General features: G+C 39.1%; 1 protein-coding gene across 1 annotated transcript in view; it reads left to right on the top strand.

Annotated features, from left to right (window-relative positions):
* Positions 1 to 15,777, top strand: part of ATP9B (ATPase phospholipid transporting 9B (putative)) — a 269,119-nt gene that overhangs the window by 181,805 nt on the left and 71,537 nt on the right. Inside the window, exon 13 of the mRNA XM_025365036.1 lies at positions 15,318 to 15,460. Coding sequence (XP_025220821.1) covers positions 15,318 to 15,460 — 143 coding nt within the window. The remainder of the gene's footprint in view (positions 1 to 15,317; positions 15,461 to 15,777) is intronic.

Here is a 15,777-nt window from a genome sequence, read left to right on the forward strand (position 1 = left end):
TTGGGTGGGGACACAGAGCCAGACCCTCTCAGGAGCTGACTAAAGGATGTACTCTGCAGAAACCAGGAATAGAGAGGGGCTATCCAAGAAGGATCTGTGTTGGAGTCTGTTTTCTAATAGTGTGGACTCTCAGGGTATATACAGGAGACCCATCATGTTTTATCAGCAGAAACTACCAGCTTGACCTGAAGGAACAGAGACAGGGTGAGATGAGAGAAGTCTGTTGGACTCCCAAAATCTTATAGGCAGGAAACAGCTTGATAGAGCTACTGGCTGCCAGCACGTGCTCCCTTTCAGAAAGAGGAAGAATGACCCCAGGGTCAGAATTGACATGGGCAGTGCAGAGGTCACGGAGCTGTCGGCCTAAGGGGCACTGAGACGCAGTTATTCTGTTATTCTCAGCTCTTGAAACCTGACAGAGTTTGCCTTGCTGAATTTCAGACTTGCTTGAGATCAGTGATCTTACATTCCTTCCAGTTTCTCCCATTTGGAATGGAAATATCTATCTATCCTTGTGCCACCACTGTATTTTGGGAGCAGATAGCTTGTTTTCTAGTTTCACAGGTCCACAGGTGGAGAGGAATTTAGGTCCCAGGATGGACCATGGCCAGTGTCTCACACATACCTAATTTAGATGGTTTAAATGATGAGATTTGGGACATTTGAGCAGATGCGGTTTGGATGAGATTTTGGACAATGTTGATGCTATAGTAGGCTGAGACATTTGGGATATTGGGATGGGGTAAATGTATTGGGACTGATGTAAATTTGGGGAATGCTAGAGGGTGGACTCCTGTGCATACAGTGATGGCCCCCAAAACATGTGCCCACATGAAATCTGTGAATGGAACCTTACTTGAGAAAAGAGTCTTTGCAGATATGATTAAGATAATGATCTCTAAACGAGACCATCCTGAATTAGAGTAGGCCCTAATTGCAGTGAATGTCCTTGTAATCAAAGGAGTAGGAATATACCAAGGAGAAGGTGAGGTGAAGACAGTGGCAGAAACTGGAATGATTCCGCTGCAAGCCAGGGCATGCCAAGGACTGTGAACAGACCCAGAGCTGGAGAGAGGCAGAACAGCCCACCTCCACCCTCCCCACCCCGCCCCACCCCCGACCAGTATCCCGGAGGAAACAGCTCTGCCCACACCTTCCAAATGGTGAGAAAATAGAATTCTGTTGCTGTAGGTCATCTAGTGATGGCATCTTTAAGAAACCAGCACACCACATAGAGTCATTTTTTACAAAATGCTTCATCCCCTGCTCTTGGCAAGGTAGCGTCAGGAAGGGTGAGATGCTACAGTGTCCCATGGCTACTGTTTGGCTTGTAAGAAACAGTTCAGTTTCCCGATATTCAGGAGTGTTTCCTTTCTGCCTGTTGTTCCTTGAGTGTTGTGGGAGGATGTCTTCTTGTCCTGCTAAGTGTCCTGCTAAGCTCTCACTTTTTAATAGGCAGCTCAGCCTTCTGCATGCTGAACACTTAGTTGAATGTGTAATGGTTCTTCATTTACTCAACATCCAAGTATGTGCTTTTGGGAAGGTATTGCGATGGGCCATTCAGCTTAGTACACGCCCCGTGCCACTGTGTGTGAGCGTGCAGGGATGAATGGCGCGCACCCTCGGGGCCCTGCAGCTCAGTCCTCAGCGTCTTCATCTGGACACCCTGTTCCCCTCCCTCCCTGTCCTTTCCCTGCTCTTTCTGTCCATAGAAGTAAAAATTATCTAAAACTTTAAATTACTTCCTCCTCCTCTCCCCACAACCTAGCCCTCAACAAAAGCCAAAAACCTGTCCCTAAACGTGTTGTTTAGAGTTTTTTTTTTTTAATAATATATTTTTCTTTAGGAAAAAAATATTTTTCTATAATTTATCTTTATGTTAAGTTTTTAGTTACTGAGCATGGCTAACTCATGAACTCTCATCACTAGTTTTATATAAAGTTGAAATAAAACAAAGTTTTATTTTATATATACAAACCTTATTGCCTCTAATTGTGGAAATAGTGCTGGGGAACAGAGAAGTCATTTGATAGAAAAAGGGCATAGTTTAGAAGTAATTTTGGCTAAAGAGCCCCTTTTTCCGGTTTGCTTATTTGAACTCAGAAAATTCAGAAAAATGAAGAGGTTTCTAAGACTGTTTGGGGAAACAATTTGAAAAATTTCTACGATGAAGCATGTTTTCCAGATTTTAAGGTCAGTGGAGATGCTGTGACAGGAAAACTGGTTAATACTGCTTTTCTAATACCACAGTCCATCCCCTTTACGTGGCACATATGCCGGGGGTTCCATATATGAACCCTGAGTGTCCAGCGTGGCTGCAAAAACCATCTAGCACTTAGCACCATTATCTTCACGCAGTTTCAGAGTTAAGGTGCCATACACGTTTAAGATGTTTCCTTTTATACTTTTTCTGTACAAATCTCTTATTAGTTATAGCATGAATTATGTGCCAGTTTTTATATTGGCTTAGAAGATACATTTTTGCACAATTCATTTCATTTCTTTTGAAATAATCACTGTCTTGGCTTTAAAAAATTATAGTTAACAAATTTGTTTTAATCTATCAAAAAAGTTATTACTTTTCGTTGCACGGGCTGCTTCAGCAGCCTTTGAGCATTGTTTTGTTTTGAAATGTGTGGGCTTTAAAGTTTTCATTTCATTTTTAATAGAGAATTATATCTATTTATGAGATACAATATAATGTTTTGGTGTATGTATACATTATGGAATGCTGCTTTTATTGTTAATTTCTTGCTTTTCCTAAAGGTTTGTCACCTAAAAATTGCATATATAAATATATGCAGTCATCTCTTGGTACCCATGGGGGATTGGTTCCAGCAGCCTCCATGGATACCAGAACCCATGCATACCCAAGTCCCACGGTGAGCCCTGCAAAACCTATCCATAGGACAGGTGGACCGTCTGTATCTGCGGGGGTCGCCTCCCAGGAATACTGTGTTTTGATGCATGTTTGGTTGCAGACGCAGAGCCCTCAGATACGGAGGGTTGACTTGAGTTACTAAAAAGAGTCCGTATCTGAGTGGACTTGCACAGTTCAAGCCTGTGTTGTTTGAGAGTCAGTTGTGAATTAGTTTTTCCTGTTTTGTTAGTTTCTATAATTGAAATCATACTGGATGTTTTCTTTTTGTCTTATTCCTTTTGTTTAACATGGCTGCGTGCAGGAGGTTGTGTTGTCCTCTTCTCGTTTCTTGCAGCTTGTCATTCTCTTGCATGAGCACATTCCAGTGTATCTAGTGTATCCAGTATATCCGCTGTTTCGGGGTTTGGGTTGCTTCCAGTTTTTTTACAGTGGGCAGCAGTGCTGCTATTAACATTCCATGAATGTGTATTCCACACATTGGCACCCTGCGGCACTACTTGGCTACATCATTTGCCAAATTTACCAGATAATGTTTTAACTGTTCTTCAAAGTGGTTGTACCAGTTTGCCATTCCAACATCAATGTCAAGAGTAGTTCACATCTTCAGCAACACTTAGTATAAGTGGGTTTCTCATTGCGGTTTTAATGATCGTTTCCCAGCTTGATAGTGAGACTAAACAATTATGCCCATATATATTGGCTATTTAGATTTTCTCTTTTGTGAACTTTCTAAGTCTTTTGTCTGGTGTTCTGAGCAGCTTGCAGTTATCTATTTTAGATGCCAAGGCTTTCTCGGCTTATGTTTTGCTGATATCTTTCTCAATCTGTAGTTTGACTTTTTACCCACCCATTGGTGAAATTATGAAAAAACAGTTGTTGATTTTACATGCCAAATATATGAAGTTTTTTTTTTATTTGTTATCACTTTTTATGTTGTTTAAAAAATCCTTCCCTACTCCAAGGAGATGAAGCTCTCCTTTTACATTATCTTCTAGAAGCTTAACTATTTTTCCTTTGACCACTATAAGTGTTTTTTGTTTTTTTAAATATATATGGTGTGAAGTACAGTTTTTAAATACCATATTTTTGCAAACCAATTGTCTCAGCACCAGTTATAGAAAAGACTTTTCCCAGTGATTTAGTGCCCCGTCTGCCATGTACCAAGCATTTGTATACACATGGGCCTGTTTGGGTTACCTGTTCTGTTCCCTTGGACTGTTTTTGTATTCCCACCAAATAACAAACTGTGTGTGTTAATAGACTTTTATAATAGTTTGACATTTGATAGAACAATTCTATCCTCATATGCAGGTTTGTTATATAGGCAAACTTGTGTCATGGCGGTTTGCTGTATAGATTATTTCATCACCCAGGTGTTAAGCCTAGTACTCATTAGTTATTTTTGCTGATCCTCTCCCTCCTCCCAGCCTCCACCCTCTGATAGGCCCCAGTGTGCATTTTTCTCCTCTGTGTGTTCTCACATTTAGTGTGTTCTCACCATTTAGCTCCTAGTTATAAGTGAGCACATGTGGTGTTTGGTTTTTTGTTTCTGCATTAGTTTGCTAAGGATAATGGCCTCTAGCTCCATCCATGTTCCTGCAAAGGACATGAGCTCATTCTTTTTTATGGCTGTATAGTATTCCATGATGTAGATGTACCACATTTTCTTTATCCATTCTATCATTGATGGGCATTTAGGTTATTCCATGTTGGTCAGGCTGGTCTCGAACTCTTGACCTCGTGATCCACCCGCCTCGGCCTCCCAAAGTTCTGGGATTACAAGCGTGAGCCACCGCACCCAGCCTGATGTTGAGCTTTTTTTCATATGATTGTTGGCCACGTGTTTGTCTTCTTTTGAAAAGTGTCTGTTCGTCCTTTGCCTACTTTTTAGTGGGGTTGTTCGTTTTTTTCTTGTAAATTTGTTTAAGTCCCTTTTAGATGCTGGATATTAAACCTTTGTCAGATGTGTAGTTTGCAAAAAAATTTTCTCCCACTCTGTAGGTTGTCTGTTTACTCTGCTGATAAGTTTCTTTTGATGTGCAGAGATTCTTTAGTTTATTGAGATCTCATTTGTCAATTTTTGCTTTTGTTGCAGTTGCTTTTGGTGTCTTTGTCATGAAATCTTCACCCGTGCCTGTGTCCTGAATGTCACTACCTAGGTTGTCATCCAGGAGTTTTATAGTTTGGGGTTTTGCATTTAAGTCTTTAATTCATCTTAAGTTCATTTTTGTATATGATGTAAAGAAAGGGTCCAGTTTCTCTGTCCTGCAAATGGCCAGCCAGTTATCTCAGCACCATTTATTGAATAGGAAGCCCTTTTCTCATTTCTTGTTTTTGTCAGATTTGTGGAAGATCAGATGGTTCTAAGTGTGCAGTCTTATTTCTGGGTTCTCTATTCTGTTCCATTCATCCTTGTGTTCTTTAAGAGTGTTTTGGTTCTTCTCGGCCATGAATATGGTGTATCTCCCAGTATTATTTAAGTCTTCTCTAAAATAAGTCTTCTCAAATTTTGTTAGAGCAGTTCTTAGATACTTGAGATTTTTTAAATGATACTGTAAATATCGTTCTTAAAAGAACCATTTCCTCTCTCTTTGCTGATGTAAAGAAATAAACTTAATTTTTATAAAATTATTGACTATCAATTTTGGTAAAAATCCTATTTTAGTTATTAATTCAGGTGTATTGAATTTTTTCTATATATAATCATATCATCAATAAATAATGACAGCTTTTTTTTTGTTCCAGTTCTTTGCACCATTTATTTCTTTTCCTTGTTTCTGCAGCAAAGATCTTCAGTATGTTGCTAAAGAAAAGTGATTACAATAAACATTCTTCTTTTGTTCCCATCCTCAAAGGCAAAACTTTCAACAGTGTCATTTAAGTATGCTATAAGTTTGTTTATAGAAGCCTTTTAATACATTGACATTTTTCTGTTCCTATTTTGCTAAAAGTTGTTTTAAATCATGAAAATATTCTAGGAAATATTTTTCTAAATCTACTGAAGATTTTTCATCTTCAAATTTTTCTTCTTTAATGTATTAACATGGCAAATTATATTGATTGACTTTCTAGTGTCATACCAACCTTGTATTTCTAGGGGCAAAACCCCAACATGATCATGGTATATTACTATTTTGTTTATTATTAAATTCCATTTGCTTGTATTTTCTGTGAGATTTTTACATTGATTTACAGGAGTGAAATTGACTTGTAATTTTTATTTTTCATACCATGCTTGTGGAGTTTGGTATCTGGATTATGCTAGTCTCATAAAAACATTTTTTTTCTCATTTTCTTTCTCTAAAATAATTTATCTAAAATTGGAATTGTTTATTTCTTGAACATTTACATAAGAAGTCTATGTGGGCCTCAGCTTTTGACTGTGGAAACATTTTTGACACATTTGATTTAGTTATGGGACTATTTAGGTATGGGACTATTCAAGTTTTTAATTTCTTGAGTCAGTTTTGCAAAGTTACAGTTTTCAATTCATAATCAGGTATTTAAATTTTCAGTTTTATTTACAACAGTTTGTTCATATTTTCCTGTTATCCCTGACATATATAGGATCTGTGATATCAACTTTTTAAATTATTCATACTTGTTATTTCTGCCCTTTCCGCTTTCTTTTTTTCCCTGACTACTCTTCCAGTAGGTTTGCCAACTTTCATTTCTTATGGAAATACCTACTCTTGTCTTTATGGATTCTTTGTGCTGTGTATTATTTTTCTATTTCATTAATGTTTTCTCACTTGTCTATTTCCTCCTTGATTAGTGTTCACCTTCTCCCCCCTTTGTGAATATATGTATTGGAGGCTATAAATTTTTCTATAAGTACTAATTTGGTTGTGTTTCAGAAGTTTTCATATGTAGTATTTTTGTATTGTAGTTTCATTTGTAGTATTTTGTTATTGTTAAGTACAGAATATTTTAATTTGACTGTGATTTCATCTTTGACCCATGCTTATTACAAGCTTATTTCTTATCTTAATTTATAAGCATAGTTGAGAAATTTCTAATACATCTTTGTTCATAGTTTGATTGTATTTTTCTCAGAGGACATACCTTTTTAACTTCAGATCTGTGAAATGTGTTGAGACTTGTTGTAGGGTCCAATATTTAGTTCACTTTTATAAACATTCTTTGTGTGCTTCAAAACAACTTGGATTCCAAATTGTTGGTCATACGATTTCGTCTGCGTGATAGGTCAAGATTCTTAATCTTGTTTTTCAGTTTCTGTCTACCACTAGGGTCTTTCTCTTTCATAAAAGTTGCTGAAATGTGTCAAAATCTCTCATCAGTATTGTGAATTTGTCTATTTTTCCTTGGAATTCTGTTTATTTTTAGTATTTTATGTTTTGTGGCTTTGATATTGGATGCATACAAATTTAAATTGTTATCTATTCCTAGTGAATTAAGCAGTTTCTCATTATAAAGTGACTTTCTTTATCTCTACTAAAGCTTTTTGCATTAAATTCTACTTTGTTTTGTGTTAATGTAGCAATGCCAGCTGTCTTTAATTTCTTTGGCATATCTTTTTCCATCTTTTTACTTTCAACTTCTCTGTATGTTTATTTTTATGTGTCTCTTGTAATTAGCATACATCTTGTATCAGCATGCCATCTTGTAATTAGTTTAATTTTTATCTAACTTTGATAATTTTTGACTAGAGTATTTAGTGCATATGCAATTATTATAATACTGTTTATATTTTTAGTTTAAATCTGCTATTTTATTTTGTGCTTTTAATATTACTTACCTGTTCAATATTTTTCTCCTTCCTTGCCATTTTATTATTTTTTTTGTAATGCAACTTTTTTCTCCAGCAGTTTAGAAGTTATGTAAGTGGTTTCTGTTCTTTTAGTAGTTACTCTAGAAGTTAAAAACCTTCTTAACTTATCAGAGTTAAAAGTCAGTTCCCTTGAGCATTTAACTTAATTTGCTCCCTTCTGGACTTACACCATTTTTGTCACTTATTTTAATTCTAGTTGTTCTTAAACCCCAAAGAAAATCCTAGTTATTCTTAAACCTAACAATATCACTGATGTTGTTTATACATTCTCTATCATTTTGTTTTATCCACATTTCAGTTTGTAATGTCTTCTTGCATCTTAGACCTTCTATGTAGAATAATTTTCCTTCTGTCAGAAATGTGTTCGCTTTTTGTGCTTTTGGTGCTGGTCTGTTGGGAACTCTCAATTCTCGCTTGGTCATCCTTCTTGGAAAATAGTTTCATTGGGTATAGAATTCTAGGTTGTCACCTTTTTTGGCTTCTGTTACTGCTTTTAAGACTTTACTTCTTTGGGTCCATCCATCTCTTCCAGCTGCTTTTCCATCCTCTCCTCATTGGTGGCATTGTCTGCTCTACCGTACATAACGTGTTGAGGTACAATGTTTCTTTTTAAACAGTGCTTAGGATTTGTTGGGCTTCTTGACTCCATAGATTATTTTATTCATTCTAGAAAGTCCGCCATCATCTCTTCAGATGCTGCCCCGTCCCCGCCTGTCACGTCCCACTCTGGGACGTGGGGTCAGGGCTTGGTCAATGTCCTCACTGTGTCCCCGCCTGTCGGGTCCTGCGCGGGACGTGAGGTCAGGGCTTGGTCGCTGTCCTCGCCGCGCCTTTGTTTCCGCTGCTCTTGCTGCTGCACTTGCCACTTTTTTTGCTTCCACACTTCATTTTGTATCGTCCTCACTGACCTGTCTAATAAGTTACTCATTTTTTGACTGTGTGTAATCAGCTGTTAAACTAATGAATTTCTTAATTTTAATTATTGATATTTCTTAGTTCTAAAAATTCTGGTTGGTTTCTTTATCACATTATTTTATTTTTAAAGTTGCCTATTCCACGCAAACATTCTGAAATTTTTTTATGTATCCATTTGTTTTATAATCTGTATCAGTATTGGATACCTTTGTCAATCTTTTTATGTTGTATCTTGGTCTTCTGGCTCTAGCTTGTGGCGTCTTGTTTTGCTCTGTGTTGTGTGGTAGTGTTTGTTGTTATGGTAGGTGTTTTTGGTAATCGTATTTGAAAAACTAATTATAGGACTTATTTGGGAACAGAGATGGAGGTTCATTTCTTAAGACATACACACTTGCTTCTGCCTTGGAGCATCTTCATTCAAGATTTCAAGTCACTGGAAATGTGTTCAGGAAACGGGAACCTGACTTCAGCTCCAGAAGCAGGCTCACTGACCTGCGCCTGCTGGCCCTGCCTTCCCTGAGGCGCGTCCTTGCCTTTGTAGTTTTACTGAGGTTAGTGTTACCGTTGGATAGAAAACTAAGCTTTTCTGACCTTGGAAAGCTCCTGCTTATCCTCCCTGCAGCCTTTAACCGGCTCCCTTTTGCCTGGTTAGCTTTGTTATTAGTACTTAACACAATCACAACCTGCTTGGTTTTGGGGGATTTGCCTTTTATCTTTGCCATTCCTTTATTCTTAGCCTTTTGGAGACATTTTGTTTTAAGGTGTAGCTCTTAAATTGCATAAATTGGTATTTATTTTATTTATTTTTAAGCTGAAAGTGCTAGCCTTTAATAGGAATATTTCTTCCTTTCACAATCCTGGCATAGGTGTTCAGCCTTGCTTTTGCATTCTTGTGTGTTCATTTATATTTATATGCACACATTCATGTATTCTATGTGGCAGCTGTGTGTGTGTGTGTGTGTGTGTACTGTGTATATATTTGTACTGCTATACAGAATATATTTTACTTTAAAATTTTTAAATTATTTGAAAATTGCAAAACTCTCTTAAAATTTGCCACTGCTTGACTTTATCAAATACATATTTAAACCTTGATTTCAAATATCAAAGTCGAGAACCAAACAATAACGTGTGACCCCTCTTAAATATCATGAGGAGTTTAATCTTCATTTACTCTTTTTTCCTCCTTTGTACTTCCTAGTATTTGATCATTTAATCTGTATCTACAAACCCTAATTTTATAGTTATTTTCTTTTAATATGGAAATCCTATTTTCAACAAGCAACGGTGGCCATCCTTTCAGGTTGGTACCCATGTTTGCTTAACAACATGGAGTCATTAATCTCAGTGCTCACCTTTCCCCCATTCCTGAGTTTCCGATTTTGATTCATTCTCAACCAACCAGAATACTTTTCAAACAGTGTCCTTGGGCTTGCCTGGGGAATGAAACCCCATTTGTTCCCAGAGTTCAGGCCCAGGCCCCTCTGTGTATTTCACAGTGACTTCCCACATGAAAGTCGGAAGAGTCCTGAGTGTGAGGGAAGCCCTGAGGCACTCTGTTTCCCAGTTGCCACAGCACCTGGTCCTAGGGGCTACTGTCAGTCTGAGCAGGAGGCTGGGAGTTGGCTGCGCTGAAGACCGGCCCCTGTGAGCTGCACGTGCAGCTGGGAATGTCTTTTGCTTGCCACTTGCCTCTGGTCTTTCTTTGATTCAACTCATCTTCAAAGCTGGTACTCAGTTCACTCTTCCTAGAACACCACTTTATTGCAAATCTTCAGTCCTCCCACACCCACTCAGAAACATTACAATGGGATTTAGAATTTTGCTTACACCAATTTAAATGACTTTCTGTAATACTTTGCTGTATTTTCTGTGTCTTAGGACCCAAGACTACTTTTGTTTATCCTTACATCTTATGCAATGGATGCAGATCAAATAGCATGCTTCCATGTTTAGGGTGTATCTCTGCCTTTGTTCCAGCAACACAACATATGTGAGCTATGTGTCTGTGCATGCCTGATGCACCGTATGCACACATGTATGATGTGCCTGGTGCACATCTGCACTCCGAAGCCTTCCCTCAATGCTGCACAGATACGCTCCCCTCCCTGAGCTCCCTCCACTGAACGCAGCACAGATACACTCCTCGCTCCTCTCCCTGAGCTCCCACCACTGAATGCAGCACAGATACGCTCCCCTCCCTGAGCTCCCACCACTGAACGCAGCACAGATATGCTCCCCTCCCTGAGCTCCCGCCACTGAACGCAGCACAGATACGCTCCCCTCCCTGAGCTCCCACCACTGAACGCTGCACAGATACGCTCCTCGCTCCTCTCCCTGAGCTCTCTCCACTATAGCTCAGGCTCTTCCTTTGCCGTAAACCCTCTAACTCTTCAGACCAGTGATCATTTCCTCTCATTGATTACCTGCTCCACTGTAACTCTCCGTCACCTCCTTTTATGTATCCTTCCTAATCCACACAATGACCATGGCACTCGACAGATGGTGTTACTGAGGCTCAGAAAGATCACATCTGTTATTGGTCTAAGACGGTATGAAAATTAGGAATCAGTACAGGTAAAACACAGTTGCCTGCCTCCTCCCTGTGGAGCGCTGAAGGCCAGTGGCTGTGGAACTTAGGAGGTTGGACTGGCAGGGGTTCTTGGTGACCTGGCTGCAGGCACTGGAAGGAAAAGGGAACTGGAACTCCTGGTGTCTGGCTGCAGTGGCAGGTGGCCGTGCCAGTCGTTCTGATGGAGAAACTTTCCACACTGAGGAAGAGTACGTGTGCGTGTTTTACTTTGTTTGGCATGTAAGGGAGGAAGTGGGATTGTTAACAGCCGTTGTATATCTATTCGTTTCAGGGTGTTTGTGATGAATCTAAGACACAGGAAATAGAACATGTATCAGTCGGAAGCCCAGAGAGAGGTGTAAACTAGGCCTAGACATCTTGAGTCTTGTGTCCACCATGGATCGCACTGGCTGGATTCACCCAGGGAGAATGTTTGGGTGCCAGCCCCTGCCTCCCTGATGTGTCATGAAAAAATTAAAGATTTCACAGAGTGACAAATGTTGGGGAAAATTCAGATCAAATGGCCTCTGTGTCCTTTCAGCTTTATGATTTATAGGAAAAGATTTTAATTTCTTTCGATAAAAATTCTGACGTAAATGACTTCTGTTTCATTTTGCTCAGATTAGAATCCAAAAATAAGTCTGGCAGAGGAATGCATGTGAATTATTTCAGGTAGATTCATTCCCTGAGGAGAATCTTGGGCGATTCTCAGACAAGTTGTGGGACTGGGTTCACCTGGTGGTGATAAATGCTGCAGGTTTAATTAAAACAAATTGGAGCTTAAATATAGCAAACATCGTGGTGCCTAAATAAGATGGCATGGTATATTTTAGGAAAATGCACTTCAAATTTGTTCAGAGTCCAAGTTACCTCCTCAGACACTTTTGTAGCTGTGGAGCGGAAGGAACTGTTTGGATCATAGGGAGCTATCATTAAGAGAGCTGACATTCCGAGATTTACGAATGCTTTCTTCCTGTAGCGTGAAACAGGTTCGTTATCTTCCTACTCCTAACATTGCTGAACACAGTATTTGTTTAAGATCATTTATTTCATTTTTCATATTGCATAAAAGTCATGATTGCCTTTTGTTTCAGGTAACTGTCTGAAGTGACAGATACCTTTTCCACTTACCTGGAATAGGTCTCTTGGTAACAATTTCACAGTTGCTAAATTAGCAACAAAATGAGCTTAAAATATAGCTGGTATTTATTACTTTATAATCCATTTCTATAATTCTTCTCAAAATACTAGGTTTAATATATATTGAGAGGGTGACAAATTATGTTACAGTATAGTACTTTACAGCCGAGTAGGTTTTAAAATTCTATAAAATTAGAACATTACTAAAAATTACATAGAATTCAGCAGTGATAGTTATACTCTGCCAACTTAGTGTTTGAAATCTCAGCACCGTGGAGATTTTTAACGTTAAAGAACAGATTGCTGTATTAACAATCAAAATATATGTGAATGACATGCATATAAGCTGTCTACTCTGTGTGTAGTATTAAATGCTCCCTATGTGTTATTATATACTCCTTATGTGGTATTAAATACCCCATGTGGTAGTATATGTGCCCTATGTGGTAGTATATGCATCCTATTAGTATGATGTACTCCCTATGTGGTATTAGATGCGTCCTGTGTGGTGTTATATGCAACCCATGTGGTATTTATATATATGTGCTGTATGTGGTATTACATATTCCCTGTGTGGTATTAGATGCGTCCTGTGTGGTGTTATATGCAACCTGTGTGGTATTAGATGTGCTGTATGTGGTATTACATACTCTCTGTGTATTGTCTCCGTTGAAGTCGGGTATAGTTTGCTCAGTGATCTTTCGCTAGTAAGCTGTCAACTTGCGTTCTGCAGTAGTTCTACTTACTTTTTTCATCCTGAAGATGATCTCTCACCTTTTCATGAGTAGCTCCTGCTTTATATAATCTTCCAAGAGCACTTGTATTCAACTTACCATATTTCAGTGCTAATTATTATGTTCCATGAAATAATTTAATATTCCGTGATGCAACAGCTCCGCGTAAGTTTGTAACCGTGGAAATGGTTTCATGAGCCAGAGGCCCCTCGTGATTGAGGAGCAGCGCCCAGAAGAGCCATCCTGGTCCTTTGGCTTCCACCGCCCGGAGCCCAGTGGCCAACTGCAAGCTCTTCAGAAACTCCCACTAACAGCAGAAACCCATTTGCATTACAGTAGCTGAGGCAGGCTGACACTCTTCAAAACAGTGTGACACAAATCTGAAAGAACACAGCACACAGATAGAAAGCCATGTTTTCCAAAGTGCAGATATCTGAGCCAAAGAATCAGAGCCATGAAAAGCTTAATAGGAAGTCAGATCCCCCTTTCAAGCCTTTTTCCCTTCTGTACAGGAAGGCAGTCATTTCTTGGCCACCTTGCCCCTTGCCTGCCTCCTTCCCTCCTAAGTCTTGCTAACATTTTAGCTAAGTGGCCCATGACTTCCACTTTCTTTTTCTGATTCACAGAGAATCTTTCTCCAAAGCCCAAATCAAAGAGGAGTTCATGTAAATGTGTGTTTTCTTTTCCTTCTTCAAGCCTCCCACTCACCCTAAACTCATGTGGAGCAGCCCTGCTATTTAGTAACCGTTTGCAGGAATGTCCTTAGCATCTCCTGAGCCTTTTCTGCCTGTCAAACACTTCTCTCAACATTTAACAGGCAGCAGTTCACATACTCTTCAGCACAGCTGGTAAAGAAAGGTTTTGTCTCTAGCCCATTTGTTAGTAGGAGGCACTGGAGGCAAACAGGGGGGTAATTTGCAGGCGTCAGCATGGCCAGCCAGCCCTCCTTGCCAGGGAGCTGCAGCCCTCCTGCAACAAGAGGCCAAGTGGGTGCTGTGTCCTGCCTTGAGTGTCATCTTGCAGGGGAGCTTTGGGTCATCTGCACTTAGTGCTTGTGTCTTTGATTAGTTTGGATTTTAGATAGTGAAAGATGGTGAGGTGCTGGTTTAAAAAGCTGTGTAATTGTCAAAGGCTTACTTTCTGACTAGTACATAGAATTTTTAAGATGTAAACTCCATGGTCAGATAAGTCAAAGTATGATTATTTAATGTTCTTTAACTTACATACAGACTTCCTTCATTGACTGTGATTCCTAAAGACTGTTTTATGAGTGTGTACTTATTAATAGTTGAACTATGTGAATTGCCATTTTGCTGGGTCAAAATCGTTTGAATTTGAATAGCAGTTTCACTCTGTGGTGTAAGTACATCCTGTCTGCTTTCTTGACAGGATTAAATTAGACTTATGTGAACATCTTTGAGTTGCTGTATGGGAAGAACTACACTGCCACCTGCCACATGGGCAGAGTCTACCCCCTAAAGTGATGGGATTTGAACGCATGTTCTGACATGGCCGCTTTGTAGGGTTCCAGATCTGCAGGGTTCCAGCCTTCTGCGCCACTCCAGTGCCTCCCGGCAAGGTTCTGCAGAACTGTCCCCAATCAGATGACTCATCATATGTGCTTTAATTGCAGTCTTACTACTCAGACTTAAATTATGAAATTTTAAAAATAACTAAGAAGTCCCGTGCATAGTTAGCAGATACCATTTTATTTGTCGTATCATATCCCATTTGTTTTGTTTTCCAGTTTAGCACCTGAAACCCGGGAAATATCTCATTGGTCATTGTAAAACAAGTGGATAAACCTTAAGGCCCATTTCCCATGTTGATTTGCAGGAGGACCCCGCCTGCTCCCTTCACTCCGTGTGTGTGCCCTGTCCTGTAAGCCTTTGGTGGTTGTCCCTTGCCGAGTGTATGTGGGCACACTCACAACAGTCTGTTTTTCTGTCCCATCTGGTATTACAAACTGTCTTGAAGGACAGAATAGGAGTTACCTGTTTTTCTGTCACCTACAAATACTATTTTGGGTGTAAACATGTTTGTAGACTTAAATGTCAGTAAATTCATTTATTTTAAAGTCTAAAATCCAATATTATATATTTCCTTATAAAATGAAAGATAATGCATATTAAAAAATACATGTATATGGAACCATGAGCCTGAATGTGTGGCCTGGGTCTGGATTACACTAACCACTGCAGTGGGTTTTATCTGGCAGTTTGGGTGTGAACTGGGACGTGGGTTTGGATCACAGTAACCGCTGCAATGGGTTTTATTTGGCAGTTTGCGTGTGAACTTGGACATGGGCAAAGCGGTGTATGGATGGATGATGATGAAAGATGAGAACATCCCTGGCACAGTCGTTCGGACCAGCACTATCCCAGAGGAACTTGGGCGCCTGGTGTATTTACTGACAGACAAAACAGGTATTGTTCATGGTCTGTGTTCACCTTTGAATGGATGAAATGACATTTAATAAAAAATAGCATAGCATGTAGATATATGTTTATGTGTGTGTATATATGTGTATGTGTTGGAACAGATCATTGAATCCATATTTAGAATTTTTCAGCCTCTAGAAAACTGTCACACAGCTTAATCATCTTCTCGTGTACACAGTATCATAAGAATTATCAAAATGTTAAGTTCTTAGAGCTTTAAGTAACATATTTCTGTGTTTTTAATTTTCTACAATCTTACATTTTTTAAAACTGCCTTATAACACCTCCCTAGTGGCTTATTA

Source organism: Theropithecus gelada, chromosome 18, assembly GCF_003255815.1.
Source record: "Theropithecus gelada isolate Dixy chromosome 18, Tgel_1.0, whole genome shotgun sequence".
Classification (NCBI taxonomy): domain Eukaryota; kingdom Metazoa; phylum Chordata; class Mammalia; order Primates; family Cercopithecidae; genus Theropithecus; species Theropithecus gelada.